Source organism: Rhinichthys klamathensis, unplaced genomic scaffold, assembly GCF_029890125.1.
Source record: "Rhinichthys klamathensis goyatoka isolate OS25496 unplaced genomic scaffold, OSU_Roscu_1.1 h1tg000342l_1, whole genome shotgun sequence".
Taxonomy (NCBI): Eukaryota; Metazoa; Chordata; class Actinopteri; order Cypriniformes; family Leuciscidae; genus Rhinichthys; species Rhinichthys klamathensis.
This window is the reverse complement of record NW_026606856.1, coordinates 317,501-340,900: the sequence shown is the minus strand read 5'-3', so window position 1 is coordinate 340,900 and position 23,400 is coordinate 317,501. Positions and strand designations below refer to the sequence as shown.

Genomic DNA, 23,400 nt, shown 5'->3' with positions numbered 1-23,400 from the left:
AACATATTTTAACACATTGCTTACATGAATTAGCATGTTGATAGCATGTGTTAGCACATTGTTAACACGATTAAGCACGTTGCTAGCATGTTTAACACATTCCTAACATGAATTAGCATGTTGATAGCATGTGTTAGCACATTGTTAACACGATTAAGCACGTTGCTAGAATGTTTAACACATTGCTTACATGAATTAGCATGTTGATAGCACATTGTTAACACGATTAAGCACGCTGCTAGAATGTTTAACACATTGCTATCATGCTGGCATTGTGCTAATTCATGTTAGCAATGTGTTAAACATGCTAGCAACATGCTTAATCGTGTTAACAATGTGCTAACACATGCTATCAACATGCTAATTCATGTTAGCAATGTGTTAGCACATTGTTAACACGATTAAGCACGTTGCTAGCATGTTTGACACATTGCTAACATGAATTAGCATGTTGATAGCATGTGTTAACACATTGAAGCACGTTGCTAGAATGTTTAACACATTGCTTACATGAATTAGCATGTTGATAGCATGTGTTAGCACATTGTTAACACGATTAAGCACGTTGCTAGAATGTTTAACACATTGCTATCATGCTGGCATTGTGCTAATTCATGTTAGCAATGTGTTAAACATGCTAGCAACGTGCTTAATCGTGTTAACAATGTGCTAACACATGCTATCAACATGCTAATTCATGTTAGCAATGTGTTAGCACATTGTTAACACGATTAAGCACGTTGCTAGCATGTTTAACACATTGCTTACATGAATTAGCACAATGCCAGCATGATTTAACACTCTAAAATGTTTTAACACGTTGCTGACATGAATTAGCATGTTGCTAGCATGTTTTAGCACATTATTAGCATGAATTGGCATATCTAGTCTCAGAAGAAGAGGGAAGAATAATAATGTTTTAATAGTATGACAATGTTGACCTTGCCAAGCCAACATAATAAAAAGGAAAGAAGATTATTCAGATTTCTGTTCTGGAAATGTATACAAATGAGTGCAGATTTAATTAGACTGCCTTATTTGCATATTTAAACAAACCATTGCAGAAAACAAAATAATTGTCCTGTGATTCAATCAACATTTGTGCAACAAAAGGTAAATAAATCATCTGTTTATTTGTGGAATATCTGTCAGTGTAAACGTCCCAGCACATCGAGTGCGCGTGTGTGTGTTTATCGAGCTTGAAATGCTTGATTGCTAACTGAATATAACGCTGATGGCAACATGAATAGGAAAGCAGATGTCAGATTAATGAGCTCATAATGACAGATATGAAAACTCACTTTGCTGTTCGCCCCACCAGTTACCTGTGAGAGACAAGAGAAGACAGAGGATCACTCATATTGCAGTCTGTTCAAACATATCTGGCCTTTAATAATGTTCTCAAAAAAATTATTTATAAATCGTTTTGTTTTCTGAATCGTTTCAGGGGCTGTTTACACGACACCATTCGCAGCTAAAAACTGATTTTTTTTTTATGAATGTTGACTGTTTATTCACAGGACAATGGCGTTTTGGGCTCCTAAAACTTTTGAAAACACGCTTCATAAGAGCAAGTTCTTGAAAACGACAGCATTATTATGTCAGTGTAAACTACAAAAATGTGAATTTCTGAAAACGGTGACGTCATGCACGTTCAAGAATATAGTGTTTCTTTATACAGTGAGATCGCCATCTACTGGCCTGACAGCAGAATACAGCGATTTTAAAGGGCTTGCACTTTTACAAGTTGATTGTACTGAAATGTGTGTTAGCAGTGCCTGTACACAACCATCATAAAATGATAAAAATCCATCCAGTGTTTTTGTTTTAATCTCCTTATATGTTTTCCCCTGCCTCAAATCAAGCCGTTCGAGCCTGTGACGTCACACGGTCGGAAGCCCCTCCCACGATTGTTGATTGACAGCATCGTTTCAACACAGACCCGCCCTCGCTCATGAGGTAGCTGTCAATCATAGTCTGCGCGGACCGGCGCAGTCATTGTTGATATGCTGGAGCACTGTCTATGAGCAGAATGGCGTCTAAGCGATTGTGGTGTTCTGTTCTTGGGTGTAATAACGAACACAGTCATTTTAATGTTCCTAAATCCGAACCGCTGAAGACGCAGTGGCTGAGTTTGTTTTCGAAGGGAATATTCCCCACGAGCAACGTCAATGCTCTCATGTTTGCGCGAATCATTTCTCACACCAGACTGCTTTATAAACGAGGGTCAGTATAAAGCTGGTTTTGAAAAAAGGATCGGTACCAGATATTCGTGTTCCTGCTGAACCTCCAGAAGAACGGAAGTGAGTGTAACATTATAAGAAACTTTACATTAATATTTATATTAATCTTTGCAAATCGCTAGCTGCACACTTCACAATGAATGCGTCTAAGGTTTACACTCAGGGTACATTACGGCATGTTTTCTATGAAGGACGTTCTCAATATAATTAATAATCCCACGTTTATAATGAACAACGCGTTATGGTTATTGTGTTATTGTGTTACAAACGGTGTACGCACAGAACAGAGAGGCGGAGTCAGCAAAGCTCATTATCATTTAAAGTCATATGCACTGAAACGGCGTGCTGAAAACAGAGCTGTTTTTGACCAGGTAAAATAAGTGTTTTCTTACAATACTAATGAGAATTTTTAATTAAAGTACATACAAACTTTTAATTTAGACCCTAAAGAATCATATTAGCTTGTACAAAAATGGCATTATATGACCCCTTTAATAGTTTTTAGCGAATCCGTGCGAATCCATTTTGACTACGTTGTTGTTGTCTGTGTCCAAAAAAACGCAAAGGAAAAACGTTTCTGTTTTTCTGATTGTGTAACGTTTTTTAAATGTAACTACTTGATTTAGAACATTCAAAAGTAACATTCTCATCATGTCTGAAGAGTGATGAAATGGAATGTTCGCAGAAACAGAACATTCAGAAATAACGTTTTTATAATGACATCATGAAGCAGTCTTAGAAGATATTTGTGTTGGCTGGGGTTCCCGTTGTCACACACTGTGTGTGCGTCTCTTCCTGCCACAGGGCTCGGTCTCGTTGTGATGACTCAGTGTTCTGTGATTAAGGTGATGTGCTTCTGGCCACCGTCCAGTGATGATTCCCAGCTTCATGGCTCAGCCAATGAGTGAGTCCCACTGTCTAGCCCCGCCCCCTTGGGAGCTGCATCAGCAGCACTCAAGGAGAGTGAGTGTGTGTGTGTGCGTGTGTGTGTGTGTGTGTGTGTGTGAGTCAGAGAGAGTGTGAGTGTGTGTGTGAGTGTGTGCGTGAGTGTATGTGTGTGTGTGTGTGAGAGTGTGGCTGTGGGTGTGCGTCAGAGAGAGTGTGAGTGTGTGTGTGTGTGTGTGTAAGTCAGAGAGAGAGAGAGAGAGAGAGAGAGAGAGAGAGAGAGAGAGAGAGAGAGAGAGAGAGAGAGAGAGAGAGAGAGAGAGTGTGTGTGTGTGTGTGTGTGTGTGTGTGTGTGTGTGTGTGTAATAAGAGCTCCATTCATGCACTCTGCTGCTCATTCAGTTTTCTGCGGTACTTCCGTCATTACCATCATTCATAAATCACATTAACTGTGACACCCATACGGGAAGAACTGAACCGCTGCTGCACTTACTGGTTCAGATGCTCAGAACTGTGAATATGATCCGATGTGTGTGGCTGAACTCGATCTGATCTAATGCTCTCAACAATGACCATTAAACAATGACTAATTATAAGTAGATCCGCACCAGGGTTATTATTAAATAAAAAATAAAATAAAAAATCTGATAAATAAAAATAAATAAATAACTGTATAGACATTTTTTAAATTAAAAATGACAAAACAGCATAATTAATAAATTATACAAAAAATAACACTAATCTGTACTAAAATAACTAAAAACAAAATTAACCACAACTAATAAATAACATTTTATAAAAACTATATAGACATTTTAAAAAAAAAAAGATAATTTATTTTTTACTAAAACTTTAACTGTGAAAACAGAAAATGTAAAAATAAAATCTAATTCAAATTAATAACAAAAAATAAAATAGTATTATCAGTGATACTAAAATAACACTAATCCGTATTAAAACAAACTATAACTAAATTAACAAAAATTAAAAATGAATAAAAACAATATAGACATTTAAAAAAATTAATTACAAAAACAACAAAATTACCAATACTTTAACTATTAAAACAGAAAATATAACAATAAAATCTAATTCAAAATATTAACAAAAACTACAATAGTATATTAATGATACGAAAATAATAGATTTCTACAAAATCGACCATTCATAAAGTTCAATTAACTTCAACAATTATTACGTTTTTTTGCCATATTTACTAATATTTGCCTGAAAATATTTGGATTTTGGAACTGAAAGAAGGGGAAATTAAATATTTTGACTAATTTCATGAGGATTTAAATGCTTAATTCACTCTAAAATGGAAATTAACTCATTATTTACTCGCCCTGGTGTTGTTCTTCTGTCTTTTATGATCACAAAAGGAGAATTTTTACAAAAGCGTCCCGCTCACACTCGTCCACATAATGGCAGTGAATAGCAAACAGCATCAAGCTTTTAAAAACAACGCAAAAGTATCATCACATGTGACACGTGCCGTGTATTCCACGTGTTCTGGGGTTTATGATGTGAAATGTAATGTATTATTTAATGAACATGCATGCAGAAGCTCAAACTCACAGCACTGTGTTCCAGGGACCGACAGCGGCCGCTCCTGAACCTCCTGATATGAATACTGCAACACACACACACACACACACACATGATGAGGAAAAACGGCTACATTATCTATATCTACATAACAATATACATTAACAATATCTACAACAGTTATCGTTCACACTTGGAAAGGAACATAATTATGTTGTATACCAAGACACCTTTTCTTAGATCAATATTAAGGCAGCTTTAAATTTAAAGGTAATCCCAGAATGCATTTTGTGATGAGTTCAAAAAATTATTGCTAAAAAATGTTGAGCTTTATAATTCGCTTAATGCTAAAAAACAAAAGTTTTTTTTTTTTTATGTTGTTAGCAACTCAATTGTGAGTCAAATCTCTCGTGTTTCATGTGGTTTATGAGTTACTGCTTTAAAATGAGTCACTAATGATGTTAGTTTAACAGAGATACTAGTCTAGCTTTTATTAATGTTTGTAAGAATATTTTATTTTTATATTTTCATTTTCATTTTAGTAAAAGTTTTTGTTGTTTTGTCATTTTTATTTGGATAAATTGTTATATTGTTATATTGTTATATTGTTTTTATCAATATTTTCAATTCATTTTTATTTTATATTATCAGTTTTAATTTTCATTTTAATTAAAGTTTTTGTTGTGTTTTATCATTTTTATTACTGAGATACTATTGCAGTTTTTATTAATATTTAGAATTCTTTTGTTTATTTTTATTTTTTTTCAGTTTTCATTATAATTTTAGTTAAAGTTTTTGTCTTGTCATTTTTATTACCGAGATACTATTGCAGTTTTTATTAATATATATATATATATATACTTTTTTTTTTTTTTTTTCAGTTTTCATTTTAATTTTACTTAAAGATTTTCTTGTGTTTTGTCATTTTTGTTACTGAGTTGCTATTCTAGCCTTAATATTTTGAACTAGATTAGATTACATTTCTCATTTTTATTTTAGTTAAAGTTTTAGTAATTTTGTTGTGTTTTGTCATTTTTTATTAGCTTATGTCTATAGTTTTTTTTTTTTCAGTTTTAGTTTTAGTTAAACTAAATGAATAAAATAGCTGAAATAAAATCAGTTTAATATTTTATATATATTTTATTTCAGAATGTATAAATGTAATATGCATGTGCACGCCGTCACAGAGTTTAATACTAGTCTAGCTTTTATTAATATTTGGAATAATATTTTATTTTTATATTTTCATTTTCATTTTAGTAAAAGTTTTTGTTGTTTTCTCATTTTTATTGGGATAATATTGCAGTTTTGATCAATATTTTCAATTCATTTTTATTTTATATTATCAGTTTTAATTTTAATTCAAGTTTTTGTTGTACTTAGTCATTTTTATTTCTGAGATACAATTGCAGTTTTTACTAATATTTTTAAATCATTTTTATTTTCATTTTTTATTTTCATTTTAATTAAAGTTTTTGTTGTGTTTTATCATTTTTATTACTGAGATACTATTGCAGTTTTTATTAATATTTAGAATTCTTTTGTTTATTTAATATTTTCAGTTTTCATTATAATTTTAGTTAAAGTTTTTGTGTCTTGTCATTTTTGTTACTGAGATACTATTCTAGTCTTTATTAATATTTTGAACTAGATTAGATTAAATATTTCATTTTTATTTTAGTTAAAGTTTTAGTAATTTTGTTGAGTTTTGTCATTTTTTATTAGCTTATGTCTATAGTTTTTTTTTCAGTTTTAGTTTTAGTTAAACTAAATGAAAAAAATAGCTGAAATAAAATTAGTTTAATATTTTATATATATTTTATTTCAGCATTTATAAATGTAATATGCATGTGCACGCCGTCACAGAGTTTACAGAGATGATATCAGTATCGTTTCATTTGATTTGGCAAAAGTGCAAAGATACTATTGCTCTACAGACACTATTGGTTCTAAAAGTGAAACTAATGTTCATTTGAAGGCTTTGGCTGTTTGTCAGCACATGGAAACCCACAGAGAGCACACACACTCACATCCTGGTCCCGCATGGCGTTGAGCTGCTCCAGTTTCTTGGCCCAGTATCGAGCCTCTTCTTCCGGGATGTCTGCGGGAGAACGATTAATAATCAAAATATCATTGAGGCGGACGTTGCAATTCCGAGGTCCGTTTCAAAGAAAAAGTCAGAAATGGGAAAAAAGACAATCAAAAACATATGCAATGCGACTGCAATTAGTTTTATTTACAATGTTATCTCATATTTTGCTCTAATAGCCTATTTATAAAGGCTTTACCAGAACTATTGTTACAATCACGGCCAAAATAAAAACAGCGTCCCTTATCTAAAATGAAATTCACTAAAACCGCCAGTAGGTGCCGGTAAATCAGTGAGTGAGTCATTGAATCATTCACTCAAACGATTCGTTCGAAGCGACTGATTCATTCAGGGACAAAGCAGAAGTGACTGAGTGAGTCGTGAGTCGTTCATTAGAGCGATTCGTTCAGTGACGAAACTGAAACGGTTTAACTGACACTAAAATGTAAGTCACCTAATAGCCGATTAACTTATTGTTTATTGAATTGTTTTATAAAATCAATATCACATTTGCATGTTGCAAACGTGCTGATATTTGGGAAAACAGCACAAGAACAGACACTTTTTTGCACCATATTTTGTTTTTTTTGGAAGTTTTTGTATTAATTTTGTTGGACTTATTGCCCCAAGCAACATTAATTCAACAAGGCTCACTTGCACATGAATATGATGTTTTAATGATAAACTCCAAAAAAAAAATTCTATTTTGTTGATGCATTTCTTTATTAAAACAGTAAGTTAGAACTTACAAAATAGGTTTAAATTACAGCAAAATAACCTTTAATTTACAGTACATCACAGCCGCGAAAAAAATTGATTTGCTACTTGCTATTGTCTGTGTATGTTTTTTTTATTATTTTAAATAAAATAGATAAATGGAAAGTTTACGGTTAAAAAAAATACTACTTTTATTTAGTAAGGATGCATTAAATTAATTAAACGTGACAGAAAAAGATTCTTATAATGTTTCAAAAGATTCTATCTCAAATAAATCCTGTTCTTTTGAACTTTCTATTCATCAAAGAATCCTAAAAAAAAGATTTATCATATTTTCCACACAACTCTTTTCAACATTGATAATAATGAAGAAACGTTTCTGAAGACTGGAGAGATGATGCTAAAATTCATCTTTTTTTTTCTTTTTTTTTTAAATTCATCTTTGAGTCACAGAAAAATTGTTATTTTAATTTGTAATAATATTTCACAATATTCCTGTTTTCACTGCATTTTTGCACGCAGCCTTGGTGAGAATAAGAGACTTATTTCAAAAACATAAAAAAAAAAAAAAAACGTACGGACCCCAAACTTTTGAATGGTAAAAGATTATAGGGGTCACACTATCATATAGATGAGCTCAAAGCTAGCAAAGTCACACACCCCAGTGTTTCTTCCACAGTGTCTGTAAATTAGCTGTATTTTTGTGGTTATAGCAGTGATGAGTTATGAGTTATGAGTATGATCTCACCCAGCGGCAGTTCGAAGCGTGTGTCCAGAAGCAAACGGTGGAAAGTCGGATCTTTGGTGCCACAGATTTCATTATCCGCCATTATGACCTGAGAATCTAGAGTCACCCACTCCCCCGGTCCTTCCTGAAACACACACACAGGTTATGTCCTAAATTACATTCTAAACATACACTATGCACCTACGCCAATCAGCGGTTGGCTCTTTTATTTTGAAGGCGGGGCTTATTCCGCCATATTGCGCTTTGCAGTTTCTCCCATATATAGCAATATGAGTGCACCGTTTTTGTATATTTATATTTATATATATATATATATATATATATAGTAGGGGTGTCCCCGACTAAGGATTTTCATAGTCGAACCAGATTTGTCAAGTCCTGCCTATAGTCGACTAATAGTCGAATCATGTGTGTGTTGTTGGGGAGGGGGCGGGGCTTTAACATTTTAAAGCCGCGATGTACAGAACATCACACAAAGATATAGAAGAAAATGTATAAAACATTTTGGATCAATAAAACTAAGAAATAACATAAATAACTGCAGAAAGGCCACACTGCAGATAGGATTTGCATTTCACATGCAAATCAAATTAAATCGGCTGAATTGCCTGTACGAGCATGCTCTATAGGCCTACAGCGCAACATCGATGCACTGAAAAATAATCAACAATTAAGAACACAATATACATTTATAATAAATAAAAATACAAAACGAAATAAGTCAGAATCAAGTCACAAGAAGCAGAACAAATGTGTGCAAAATGCCTAAAGTGCAGGGGAACAAATATTCAAAACACAAGTCACAAATAGTTAAATTAGATCACCCTGAGTGATCAATTAATAAAATAAAAAGAAAGAAATTATTAAAATAACGAAAGTATGGCCAGGATTGTCAACTTTGTCTTTTTAACTGCAGAAACAACAATAAACGCTAAACTGGAGCGGCAGTCTTTTTAGCTAAACGTGTTCACAGTATCCACAAATGAAATTAGAACCGGCTGAAATGTTTTGAAATCACTTGTACCCATACCTGATCGAAAAAACAAAATCCAGTCTTTCACTCGGCCTGTGTCCGTTTGAGTCTTTTCAAATTGTGTGCGTGGATAAAATAGGCTACATTCTAAAACGCTTAACGGTCCTAAAACTGTTATATTAAAAGATCAAATTCTGTACACACCTTATTAATAAAGCATATTATATAGCCTACAGAAAAGCAGATGAGCCCAGAATATGAACGCAACGCGTTTTATTATAGGCTACGTTAAGCATTTTCCTCCCATAGAAAACCGTTAAAGAAAAAGCTTTACGTGACTTTCTACAGGAGAAACGCGTTGCGTTCATATTCTGGGTTCATCTGCTTATCTGCACATAGAATGGTTTCTTAAGGTGTGTAGCCTACTGTGTACATACATTAAGCACGTAAAAGTGCCATTTAAGCGTTTTAAAAGCTTTTTTCACGTTAAGCGTTTTAGAATGTCCCGAGGAAAACCGACCTGTTAACGTTGGCCGGCAAAAGTGCGATCATGGTTTTCCTGATGCTAAATCCAGCCTTGGAGAATATCCTTTCTGATGGTGTGCATCTTTAGATTTTCTTATCCCAGACATTTTTAAAGATTTAAATCCCTGCCGACAAGACGCTCCTCTGTCGGTCACGGATATCGAAAGTGAAACTTAAATCTGTCTCGGGGTGTTTGGAGTTATTCACGCTGCACGCACGTTAAAAAATATTTATTAAAAGCTTCTTTCTTTGCACATTTTTATTGACAGCATTATCATAATAGGCTGTATATTAACGTATTGACAGAAAACCAGTAGTTCTATGTAAAATCAGACATTGAGCACACTCATATAGCCAAAATGACATAATCCTCGTTTAATAACACATCTGCGAAGATTCGACCGTGAGATTGGTAGTCGAATCAGGCTCCTCCTATCGAAGCATCGAATCTTCGACTATTCGGGGTCACCCCTAATATATAGCAATATGAGTGCATCGTTTTTGTATATATAGCAATATGAGTGCACCATTTTTGGATATACTGTATATATATATAGCAATATGAGTGCATAGTTTTTGTATATATAGGAATATGAGTCCACACTTTTTGTGTATATATATATATATATATATATAGCAATACGAGTGCACCGTTTTTGTATATATATATATAGCAATATGAGTGCATAGTTTTTGTATATATATATATATAGCAATATGAGTGCACCGTTTTTGTATATATAGCAATATGAGTGCACACTTTTTGTGTGTATATATATATATATATATAGCAATATGAGTGCACCGTTTTGGTATATATATATATATAACAATATGAGTGCACCGTTTTTGTATATATATATATATAACAATATGAGTGCACCGTTTTTGTATATATATATATAGCAATATGAGTGCATAGTTTTTGTATATATATATATATATATATATATAGCAATATGAGTGCACCGTTTTTGTATATATATATATATATATATAGCAATATGAGTGCATAGTTTTTGTATGTATATATATATATATATATATATATATAGCAATATGAGTGCACCGTTTTGGTATATATAGCAATATGAGTGCACACTTTTTGTATATATATATATAGCAATATGAGTGCATAGTTTTTGTATGTATATATATATATATATATATAGCAATATGAGTGCACCGTTTTTGTATATATATATAGCAATATGAGTGCATAGTTTTTGTATATATATATATATATATATATATATATAGCAATATGAGTGCACCGTTTTGGTATATATAGCAATATGAGTGCACACTTTTTGTGTGTATATATATATATATATATATATATAGCAATATGAGTGCACCGTTTTGGTATATATATATAGCAATATGAGTGCACCGTGTTTGTATATATAGCAATATGAGTGCACCGTTTTTGTATATATATAGCACTATGAGTACACCGTTTTTGTGTGTGTATATATATATATATATATATATAACAATATGAGTGCATCGTTTTTGTATATATAGCAATATGAGTCCACACTTTTTGTATATATATATATATAAATATATATATATATATATATATATATATCAATATGAGTGCATCGTTTTTGTATATAGCAATATGAGTCCACACATTTTGTATGTATATATATAAATATATATATATATATATATATATATATAGCAATATGAGTGCACCGTTTTGTATATATAGCAATATGAGTGCACACTTTTTGTGTGTATATATATATATATACAGCAATATGAGTGCACCGTTTTTGTATATATATATAGCAATATGAGTGCACACTTTTTGTGTATATATATATATATATATATATAGCAATATGAGTGCACCGTTTTTGTATATATAGCAATATGAGTGCACACTTTTTGTGTGTATATATAGCAATATGAGCATGGCCGTAGCCAGCTATGAGGTCACCGAGGTCCGGACCTCGGTCATTTTTTTTACATTCAAAAATAAAATGTCAAGCTCTCTGAATGATTAATTAGCAGTGTTTAAACCACCTCATATGAGTGTTTGCAATTCATGTTGCTGCGAGAAGCTGGCGCAGTGAACTGAACGGGGCTTGAGAGCGCGTTGTGAACGCGGGTGCAGCCTCCGTGTTGCCAGATCCACCTAATAGAAAGGTGGCAGTAGTCACCTGTTTTTCTGATTTAATGTGACACTTTAGGAAGTTATTAATGTGGAAAGGTTTAGTGATATATTAACCTTATTTCCAAAACACAAGCTTTGAACTTATTTCGGATTATTATTATTATTTTGTTTTGCTTGTTTTTCGTAGCAATATCTGGCAACATTTAACTGTCGGCATTAATACATTTAAAAAAAAAGAAGCTTATAGACAAACTGTAATTGCATAAAGCTACCACATTCGGTAAGACAAACGCAATGACAATCGATTATCTGTAAGAAATGTATAACACTATCAAAAACAATAGCATAAAACAGATCTGTATGTTAGCCTACAGAATGAAATTTGCCAAATAACTTACTGGCCAGCTGGAAGACGGCTCATGCTGTTTAGTTAACCTTTCACAAAGCCATCATAAAAACATTAATTAAAGCAGTGTTTCTCAACTAGCAATCTATTCAGTCAGCATATTTGTGTTTGATCTGTGTGAATTTCGTCCGAATTTGACGAGTGATTAAAAGATGGCTAATTCGTAACAGTTCGTACGACCTCACTCGTACGAATTAGTACGATTTTTGCTAAAACGTACATATTTGACGAGTTGCCCAATTCGTATGAATTCGTACGAATGACCCTGACCCCGCCCCTAAACCTACCCATCACGTGGGTTTAGACAAATGTACAAATTCCTACGAATGAGGTCGTACGAATTCGTACGAATTAGCCATCTTTTAATCACTCGTCAAATTCGGACGAATTGGTCGTGAGATTGCGTTGCACTTGCTAGACCTACTTTTTCTTTGCACAAAACTCTCCAGAAAGTGCCATTTTGGTTTATTTTTCACAAAAAAATCCCGGGGGGGCAAACCCTCGGACCCCCCTAGTGAGAGACTACCCCACACATAATTAAATCCAAATTTAACCCCTGTATATATATATATATATATATATATATATATATATATATATATATATATATATGCCAAATTCCATTAAAAAAAAGGGTCACAGCTTAATGTCCATTGGGAAATGTGGGTCCAATGGCCAAACCATTATTATAGCAAAATTCTTTACACAACACCCCGGACCTCACTAATTTTCAAACCCTGGTTACGGCCTTGAATATGAGTGCACCGTTTTTGTATATATATATATATATATCAATATGAGTGCACCGGTTTTGTATATCGAAAATATTTGACTACGCACTATGAACCATACCGTCTAGTGAATGACATTTAGACGGCTCAGTTGTGTCCACATGTTTACACACTTCGTTTAACTGTCGGTTAATTAAGTGCATCATCTGGGTATTTCAAGTGGACTTCATATTGTTGGAATTGTCCGTGTGAAAACATTAATCACACTATTTGTACTGAAAAATGGCATAGAATAGTGCATAAGCATGTGGATTGAGACACACCTACAGTCTCCTCAGGCTTAAAATAATAAATAATAACAATAATAGTTATTATTGGGGTTCTTGTTTGTTTTAAAATTAATTTTAAATCGTTTTGCCAATTTTTACCAGAAAAAAGGCCAATTTTCTTTTTGCTCCAGCAGGTGAAAACGATGCATCCGATCACTTCATTTAAGGAATCATAAAATAATCATAAAATAATTCGCCACTGCTTCGCTTTTATATTTCATCACTAATCAATTCTTACTTTCACTATTTAATCTTGCAGCAATAAAGCACAATGCCATATTACAGAACAAAATGCACAAACACTACAAACATATCCGTCAAACGTCCTTAAATCAATGCTTAGAAAACACAACGAATGCCTGAAGGGCTTCAAATCACATAAATCACACAAACACCCGAATGTCACAGGTCGAGACAAGAAAGTACTCATTCATTATTGACGGCAGATGATTTATTATTCATGCTACGTTATGAAAGCATGAGGAAAAACTCGGGTTATATATAAAATGGGGCATAAAAGCAGCAAATGGAAGCGTCTCTATAAAACTGCTGACTTTAAGTACAGCAAGCACTGGCTTACGTAACAGGAGAGGAGAGCAGGAGAAGGTCTGACTACAGTGGACATAAATCCAGCAGCGACTCCTGCGTTTGCATCAGATCTAATCAAACACTGACACATAACGTAACCTTCACTTCCCCTTATCTGACATCACACCAACTATCATCTGCTTTAAACTTCATTTAAAGTCTGATCTCTCCACCTGTATTGCTCATATGTTGCTTATAGGATCTGTCTGCAAGGTGTCTTCCACAATATCATAAGAGAAATGAAAAACTGGCATCTAATTTTGGGAGATTTGAGATTACTGGGCTCATTTTCTCCTCTGAGAAGCAGAAGTTAGATTTACAAAACATTATTATTAGGAATTAAATTCTTATTAACGACCATATTCTTCTTAATTTCTTACTTAAGAAATGCCGGTAGCTTTAAAAAGAGATGTAGATCTTATAAACCTATGCCAACACAGGAGAATACAACAATATGTTTCTAAATATTCAAACTGTTAATCGCGATTTCAAAATATAAGTTTAAACCCTCGCACTGAGTTTGCATGTTCTTGTTCAAGACATTACAGTACATCTATCGTAAAGAAGTGGATGAATATAAAAATGCAGAGCCGGACAGTAACGGAGTACATTTACTTGAGTACAGTACTTAAGTACAATTTTGAGGGATCTGTACTTTACTCGAGTATCATTTTTGGGGAGTACTCATGACTTTACTCAAGTACATTTGAGAGGCAAATATTGTACTCTTTACTCCAATACATTTCTATCCATAACCGTGAGTACCCGAGTAAAAAAAAAAAAAAAAAAAATCTCGGAAACCCTCAATTTGTTGTTTCCCTCTCAAACGTGATTGGATTGTGCAGGCGCCACTGATTGGGACAGCCTATCAGCAATCACTTTCAGCTTTACGCCAAAGTCAACTCCATGGTCAGATTTTATATTACACATTAATGTAAGCCAAGCATTTGGTTTGATGTTCTTGAGTATGTGGTGTGTATAACACAGATGTGGCAGTGGCGTAGCCACGAGGGATTTCTGATTTCTTAAAAAAAAAACTTTAGGAGGCAAAATATATTTTTACTGATTATGTGAATTACACTGCGCAAACCAAAGTAGGCTACTACCCAGCGAATGAAGAAGGGTTGGCGCTCAGTCTCCACAGTACATAAAATATTAATTTTGTTTTATTTTATTTTTCGGGTTTGCATTTATGAGGAAAAAACAATGTTATGGACGTGTTCTCCGTTACGGACGTGAGCGCTCTGAAAGCGGCATAAAAAATGCTTTAAAACTTTCACAGAGACATCAAACAGAAAACACAAAACCTTTCTTTAACCTGAATTTTGTTTTGCATTAATTGTATCTTAATTTTAATCAATGTTTCATCAACCAATTGCCTGGGTTTAATAAATAAGAAGTAAATAGCAGACGATAGATAAGAAACGGAGGCGCCGGCACGTGAACTGGATCTCGTCTCATAAATGAACCGAAACTCAGTGTATAAGGTAGCCTACTTGCCTCTCACAGACATGTCTACATTTAAACAGAAAAATTCAAAACGAAAGAAAACAGACTACAGACTGCTCTCTGCTTATGTAATCCGTATGAAATGTGCATTTCTCTCTGGCGTGTTCACTACTGAAGATCGCGAGTCAGCATCGTCAACTTCATCTTAGCCGACACTGACAAAGAAAACACTTGTTTATTAACAAGTGTTTATTAATAAACAATTAAAATATCTCCTTGCTATATTTTACATATTCATAATCATTCCTTTTGCCGGTTCTTTGTGACAGCTTTTAGGTGCTTTATTGGCAGCGCCACCCTTACATGTGGTGTGTGTGTGTGTGTGTGTGTGTTGTCCCCGCATTTAAGATGGGACCCCCCAAAAATTTAATTAAATTAAATAAAGCAACATGGTAAAAAGATGAAAATGACTCGATTTTACTTTCAATTTCTTTTACATTCTCCAAGGTATTAACATTAACATTTTTCATAACTCCATGTAGGACGTTTCTGTGCATAAATGTAAGCACTGTGGCAGTAGATTAGTAATGCAATATTTAGAAAATTTACTCTTGTACTCTTGATACTCAAGTACTTTTAAAAACAAGTACTTTAGTACTTTTACTTAAGTAGACATCTGAATGTAGTACTTTTACTTGTACTTGAGTAAAATTTAGCAAGAGGTATCTGTACTTTTACTCAAGTAACAAAGCTCTGTACTCTGTCCGCCTCTGTAAAAATGTCATTTGACCAAAATTAAACAAGGATTTGATCTGCTGTAAAGTGTAAACAAAACAATCATCAGGCCGTTGGCGCCCTCTGCAGGCAGTTGTTATAATACGAAAAATTAGAATATCGTGCAAAAGTTCATTTATTTCAGTAATTCAACTTAAAAGGGTGAAATTAATATATTATATAGACTCATTACATGCAAAGTGAGATATTTCAAGCCTTTATTTGTTATAATTGTGATGATTATGGCTTACAGCTTATGAAAACCCCAAATTCAAAATTAGAATATTCTTCATATCTGTAAGCCATAATCATCACAATTACAACAAATAAAGGCTTGAAATATCTCACTTTGCATGTAACGAGTCTATATAATATATTAATTTCACCCTTTTAAGTTGAATTACTGAAATAAATGAACTTTTGCACGATATTCTAATTTTTTGAGTTTCACCTGTACACAAGTTGATTACGTTTATATTTTGTATATTACATTATGCATTTTAACAGTGTTGTTCAAAAAACAACAACAAATGATTACTTGCTTTTGATACTTTATTTGAACCAATTATTATTGCCTCATTGCTATTACATATGAATTTTACGTCATTTTTGTTCACTTAGGTATGTTTTTATTACCACAAAAAAAAGAAATGATCCAATTACTGTCACAGATTTGGTGGTGGTAGTGAAGCGCACGACTCGGGAAATACTCTTTAATCTCATTCTATTTAATCTAATAATCAACACAATAAACAGGAGAATAACTCGGAGAAACACAACCACGTATACGACAACGGACAAATGAACTGAAATGAACAGAGAGTATGAATACACAGGGAAACAATGATTAACAGGTGAGCGTAATCAGTAACCAATTCAAAACTAATGACAAAACAGGGCTAAACTGAATATAACCGTGATATTTACTCGATTAATCGTCAAAATAATCGACTGATTACTCAAGTACCAAAATAATCACAAGTGACAGCTCCACTAAATATTAAAGCTTGATATTTTACTTTTTAAATAAAATAATGTGCTCAGCCGAATTTTGTTTTTGCTGTCATATCAAAATTGGTATCAATAATGGCATTCATATCAAGCACTGAAATATTGGCATCATAAAACCCCACCCACCTCATTTGATTGGCGGATATTCTGCAGTGGGATCCACACGTATCCGACCATGGTGTCCCAGATCAGCCCTTTATTCCACACCTCCACAGTGAGACCCAGATCCAGGCGATTTATCTCACTAGACAGAAAAAGAGAGAAAATAAAAAGACAGAGCAAGCATTAGATGAAGATAAATGCAGGTGTCAGAGCACTGCACTCTTACAAAACAGGTTCAATGGGGTTCTCTGAATCCTTTGTGCTAGAGAGGTTATATATAGGAATTGTCTTAAATGATTGCATACTAATTTCATGTTTTAATAGGTTATTTCAATGTATTATAGTATCTTTACAAGCTGCTTAATTAATAAAATTGAATTAAAACAAAAAAATATTTTAATTGGAACTAAATCCATAGAATTGTCCCATGAATGGAAACCGTTAAAGGTTTAAAAGAGATGTTTGGAGGGGATATTTGTTTTTAATGACCCTAAAAGTTCAATTAAACCATCAAGATATGAGGAAAATATGTTACATTATTTAAATATTTAAAGAAATCGAATTTGCTTTCCTCTTTTGACATATAAGAGGTCTTTGTACCATTAAAACTTCATAGCTTTAAAAGTCCTCCTCGTTATAAACAAAGCATTTAATCAAGCTCCAAAAACAGCTCGTTTTGATATTGATTTGATATACGTGACATCACACGGTCAAATATATTTGCATATGCCCGCCTCCAGAGCAAGACATGGACGAATAGTTATACATCATCTCACCATAGGCCCCGCCCACTGGCGTTCAGTATCTTAACAGCTGACATTTGCCAACACTGGATGTAAACATCGCGTCAAAAGCAAACAGAAGCCATTATAGTGACTGACACCGTAGACAGATGTGTGTTCAGTTTCTGATGGACTCCAGACGCTTGATCAAGAGTGAAAGAACGCTCGTCCAGTTTAAACAGCTGTTTTGAATTTCTGTACAGACTTCAGAAGATTCCCAGCGTCAGAAACAAGTGGATGCTTTATTTTAATGGCGTCCCGGATTGTGTTGAAGGATTAGAAGTGTTACGTAACTGCTCTGAGACACAAGGTTCAGGATCCAAATGCAGCATTTCATTAAGGGTAATCTAAAAATGCAATCCAATATATAGCCAAGAGGTCATAAACACATGCAAACAATCCCAAACCGACAGGGTAATCCAGAAAACAGGGAAAGGGTCAAGGGTCAAAACCACAAGAAACCAGAAGAGCGCTCCGAGATCCAGTCACAAAGAGTGACTGGGTTAACCAGGTGTATACAGACAAAGTTAGCCAGGGTAAATGAGAAACAGCTGAAACTAATCAGGGATAATGAGTCTGGCCAAAGGATTCTGGGAAATGCAGTTCATGGGGGAATGACTATGGTCTGGGGAGGAGCGCCCTCTGGTGGATATCATGGGCACTTCAGCCTGTTTACACCTGATCATTTCATACGTTTTTACTGATCGGCAGTAGGGCTGTCACTTTACGTTCGAAAGATCGATTGCACAATCGATCGGACCAACCAACACAAGTATCAAAACGAAAATAGGGAATCGATTTTAACAGCCTTTTTTTTTTTTTTTACCAAAAATGTGTTTTATGTGGACAGATCAATACAGTGCACAGAACATGTAGGATGCTGGAGAATAACAATGTCTTTTCTGTTAACCTAATGCTTTTTAATATTCGCAATTACTTCAGTGCAAGTGAGCCGTTATTTGTTGTGTATAGTGACGTGTGTGTTCAAGTAAGCCAGAAATTACCAGATTCTGTGCGAAACGCTGTATTTAATATATCATGAGGACTAACGAGTATTTGCGCTAAATCCGCGCAGATTTGTCTTACACAAACTTCCCCAGCTAAGCGAGGAAACCCAGAAACACGCCAGATTGGCTCGTGATTTGACAGCGTTTCCCGCCAAAGTTCATTTGTACGCGCATCTGGCGGGTCGAGGGTGTTAATCTCAATCCCTGAATGTTGCGCTCCTGTTTGTCATTGTGCTGAAACTTCACGCCAATAAATCATGAGAAATATTGCTGACTCTTTACATCACTTATGTCTCAAAAATCGAACAGGATTTTTTTCACAAACGTGACAGCCCTGATCGTCAGAGGTGTAAGGTCCAGGGGTCAGAAAGTAAAAGTCCTGCCATTTGTTTATTCCACTCATGAACTCAGACAGCAGATTTCACTAATTAGTTCTCCTGGCTGAAAAACTGAGCTAATTAGCAAATCCAGGTGATTGGAACAAAATACTTATTCTTTCTGAACCTGGACTTTACACCTCTGCTGATCGGATAGCTATCTGTTAAAGTCCCCCAGTAAGTCAATCATTTATCCCTTAAAACTCATCTTTGATCACCAAAACGACATATTTAAAAAAAAAATCCAAAAAAACTTCATGCATTAAAATATCTTGAATGTAACTTGAAACCCTTGCCTCATTTAGTATGCGCGGTTCTATGAATATGCAAATGAGCCCCGCCTCCACTCACTCCCTCAGCTCAGAGATCCACTGGTTGACGATCACACGTTGATCTGATTGGTTACAAGGTCGTTTGTGACGTCAGAAACACCAGCGATTTCACACCGTGTTTTTGAGACTGTCTTTGGTTCACTGCAGTTTTAAGCAGAAAATACTCAGCAATGCTGTCGACTTATGAACTTACACATGGTGTGTCTTAAAGCGTATTAAAAACACCACATAGACACATAAACAACATTAAAAGCTGGATTTTCACCACAGGGGGACTATAAACTTATGAAGTGATACCTGTGTCAAAGTTTCTTTTTAAATCCAGAGAAATGTGTAAAATATCTGCATTTTTTTTTGCTTAAATACACATTTTACCACATAAGTAATAATACTTGAAATACTTGAATCCACTCCGAAATGTAAATGTAGTATTGTCGTGTCTTTTCTCCTCTCATGGTTTTCTTTCTAACAATATTTCCTGCTGTTTTTGCAAATTAGATACGAGGCATATTTCTCCTGGCCATGTTTTGTTTCCTATTTGTTTCCATTTTGCACTGATGCAATTATGTAAAGCAGTTTAGTGAAATCCTCTCAGTGTGGTGCCAACGATCAACCCAGATGAACAACAAATGCAAATGTTTCTCGATAAACATCAAATCTTGATTCCAAACGAGCTCTTCACCCACGCAGCACTCGGCTTCATGTTGAGTAAAAGCCTTTTACTTTCTACCACAGAACATCTCACTGTCTTTATGAAATTTCATTCATCCTTTATTAATTTTCCTTTTCCCTTTATACACTCGTTTAGCAGTTCACTCCGTGTCTTAGAAGAAAAGGTTATATATATATATATATATATATATAACCTTAAATGGTTGGTGCTTCATTTATACAGTAGTAGCCAAAAGTATACCCTTTATTCAAATATTATTTGTTAAAATCCCCCTGTGGTGAAAATCCAGCTTTTAATGTTGTTTATGTGTCTATGTGGTGTTTTTAATACGCTTTAAGACACACCATGTGTAAGTTCATAAGTCGACAGCATTGCTGAGTATTTTCTGCTTAAAACTGCAGTGAACCAAAGACAGTCTCAAAAACACGGTTTGAAATCGCTGGTGTTTCTGACGTCACAAACGACCTTGTAACCAATCAGATCAACGTGTGATCGTCAACCAATGGATCTCTGAGCTGAGGGAGTGAGTGGAGGCGGGGCTCATCTGCATATTCATAGAACCACGCATACTAAATGAGGCAAGGGTGTCGAGTTACATTCAAGATATTTTAAGACATCAAGTCATTTTTTTCAAGGGATATAATTATTGACTACAGGGAGACTTTAAGTAATAAATGTAATATTTAAAGCTATAAAAAGCTATACTAATAAGCAATAATATTTCAGTTATATAAAGGTTGCTTGACATATCACTAGAACCCTAGCGTTGCTCATATTCATCACTTAAGGCAAGATACAGGTGATTATTTAAATGTAACTTTAAATATGCAAATGAGGCATTCTATTTTGAAACACTAATTTGCATAAATTTCCAGAACAGAAATCTGAACACTGGATAAAGATAATTGATTGATTTTGTCGACATATTATAGTTAAAGGTTTTTTCAGAGGACGTTGCATTTTACTGTTTAAAACATCACAGCATACAGTTTCATTTTTTAAATATAATAGTCAGTTTACAGTATATATGTACAGTATTCAGTGTAATTCTATTCTGAACACGTATTCTCTGCAGAGCCCCGTTACGCAAGAACAGCCGTTCTGCACCAGCGCAGACGCTTATCAATGAACGAGAGAGAGATATATGAATGAACGCGCTGGTGAAAGAGGGAGATAAAGTGAAGATGACAGCGATAGAGCGAAGCAATCAAACAGGAGATACTGAGCAAGGGAAAGCGGGAAAGGAGAACACACTAGACCGCATGAAAGCAAGACTTCATACTCACAGAAAAGAAATGTAATGGACAGCAAATGGAGATGTTTCAGACTTTCTCTCCACTAGACTTTCAAATCTCAGATTTGCCAAAATCTGCAATCAAAAGTCTCATCAAATTTACCCAAGATCAAATGATCTGAGCTGCTATCCACATTAATGTTAGAGTGAATTCATTTGAGTGTAAATACGTTAAAAAAGTGATGCATATCTGATGTGTTTTGGACCGTGTTTTGATGTGTACAGAGTGGAGCTCTTCGTCATTTTTTACCGAAACATTTTACTTTTATTTTTTAGAATTTTTTACTTCATCGGAATGGTATGAAACTCTGTAAATGTTTTGGCACCTGTTATGTGAACACACAAAAAAATCATGGACGTGATTTGAGAAGGTTAAATGGTCCTGAAAATAGTCACACTTGTATTGTTCGAAGTCAAAAATGAGCGCATTGGAAATGAATGGGAGATGAATTTCCTCTAGTGGAAGCGTTTGGTACTGCAGCCGAACACATTATTACTGAAAACTCATTTTTTGAGATATCAACCTCAAATTTGGAATACAACTTGTTTAGATTTATGGCTTTGATTTTATCTCACATTTTAGAGTAAACATGTTTTGGAAAATATATATTTCATATAAAAATTTTAAAAACAACCCACATTTTTCATAACAATAAAACGTAAAATTTTATAAACTTTCACTTTAGCAATAATCTGCCAGGTGTCGTCTTTAAAAAAGAGATTAAACTTCAGTCTGTTGCTCCAAAGCATTCAAGGTTCATGACAGTTTAAGTTGAAAATTTCATTTTCAGGTCTATGCTCAAAATTCGAATAATGGATTACAACTACTGCATAAATATATTTTAGTAGCATAAAATCCTTAAAAATACAAAATATTAATTAAAAAACATTATTGATCTAAAATATAGTACAATCTTTTCATTGAAATATCAGTCATTAAAGCAGCTTCACAGTATTAAACATGAAAAACAGTGTCAAAGTCACTTACAATTAGAATTACAACTTCAAATTTCTACTATAAAGCGTCTTTCCAGTGTGCTCATGTTTTTACTCGCTTTCCACATCAAAGAAGGCGGAGCCTCGTGGCCACGCCCAGCTATTACATCATCACCATAAACCAATGGTAGTTCTAAGGTGTTTTTTCAGCCCGAGCGAACTTTTCTGTTACAAACTCCCAAAACGAACTCCTAAGAACTTTGGGTAACACTTAACTTGAAGGGGTGTGCATAAGACTGACATGACACCTTCACGTCATGAATATGAAGGATGTTTTATGCACGTTTATGACAACTGTCATTAAGTGTCATTCGCTCAATTATGGCATTTGTAATGCATACATGACATTGTTTGAGATGTCTTTGCTATGACAACTTGACATAAACCAATACATCATAAATTGTCATAAATATGTCATAAACATGACATAGCAGATTAATGATCAAACTTAAGAAACCACTTAGCTTTATGGGTTAACATTACATTAAACTGTCATGTGTTTGGTGGTTTTGACATTGGCTGTCGTAAGACCATTATAATTGCGTCATGAATATTTTTCTTGACCTCGACTACAGTGGTGCAAATTGAATTTGTCATTAAAATGTTATAATGGCCTTATGACAGCCAATGTCAAAACCAACCACATGACAGTTTAATGTAATGTTAACCCATAAAGCTAAGTGGTTTCTTAAG

At 34.1% G+C, this 23,400-nt stretch overlaps 1 protein-coding gene across 2 annotated transcripts in view; it reads right to left on the bottom strand.

Annotated features, from left to right (window-relative positions):
- The window catches only part of LOC130106520 (protein unc-13 homolog A), a 125,103-nt gene that overhangs the window by 87,603 nt on the left and 14,100 nt on the right, over positions 1-23,400 (bottom strand). For both annotated transcript variants that reach the window (XM_056272669.1, XM_056272670.1), the window contains exons 4-8: positions 17,271-17,388; positions 8,231-8,354; positions 6,707-6,777; positions 4,707-4,761; positions 1,302-1,325 (exon numbers count right to left, since the gene is read on the bottom strand). In XM_056272669.1, the coding sequence (XP_056128644.1) occupies positions 1,302-1,325; positions 4,707-4,761; positions 6,707-6,777; positions 8,231-8,354; positions 17,271-17,388 (392 nt within the window). The remainder of the gene's footprint in view (positions 1-1,301; positions 1,326-4,706; positions 4,762-6,706; positions 6,778-8,230; positions 8,355-17,270; positions 17,389-23,400) is intronic.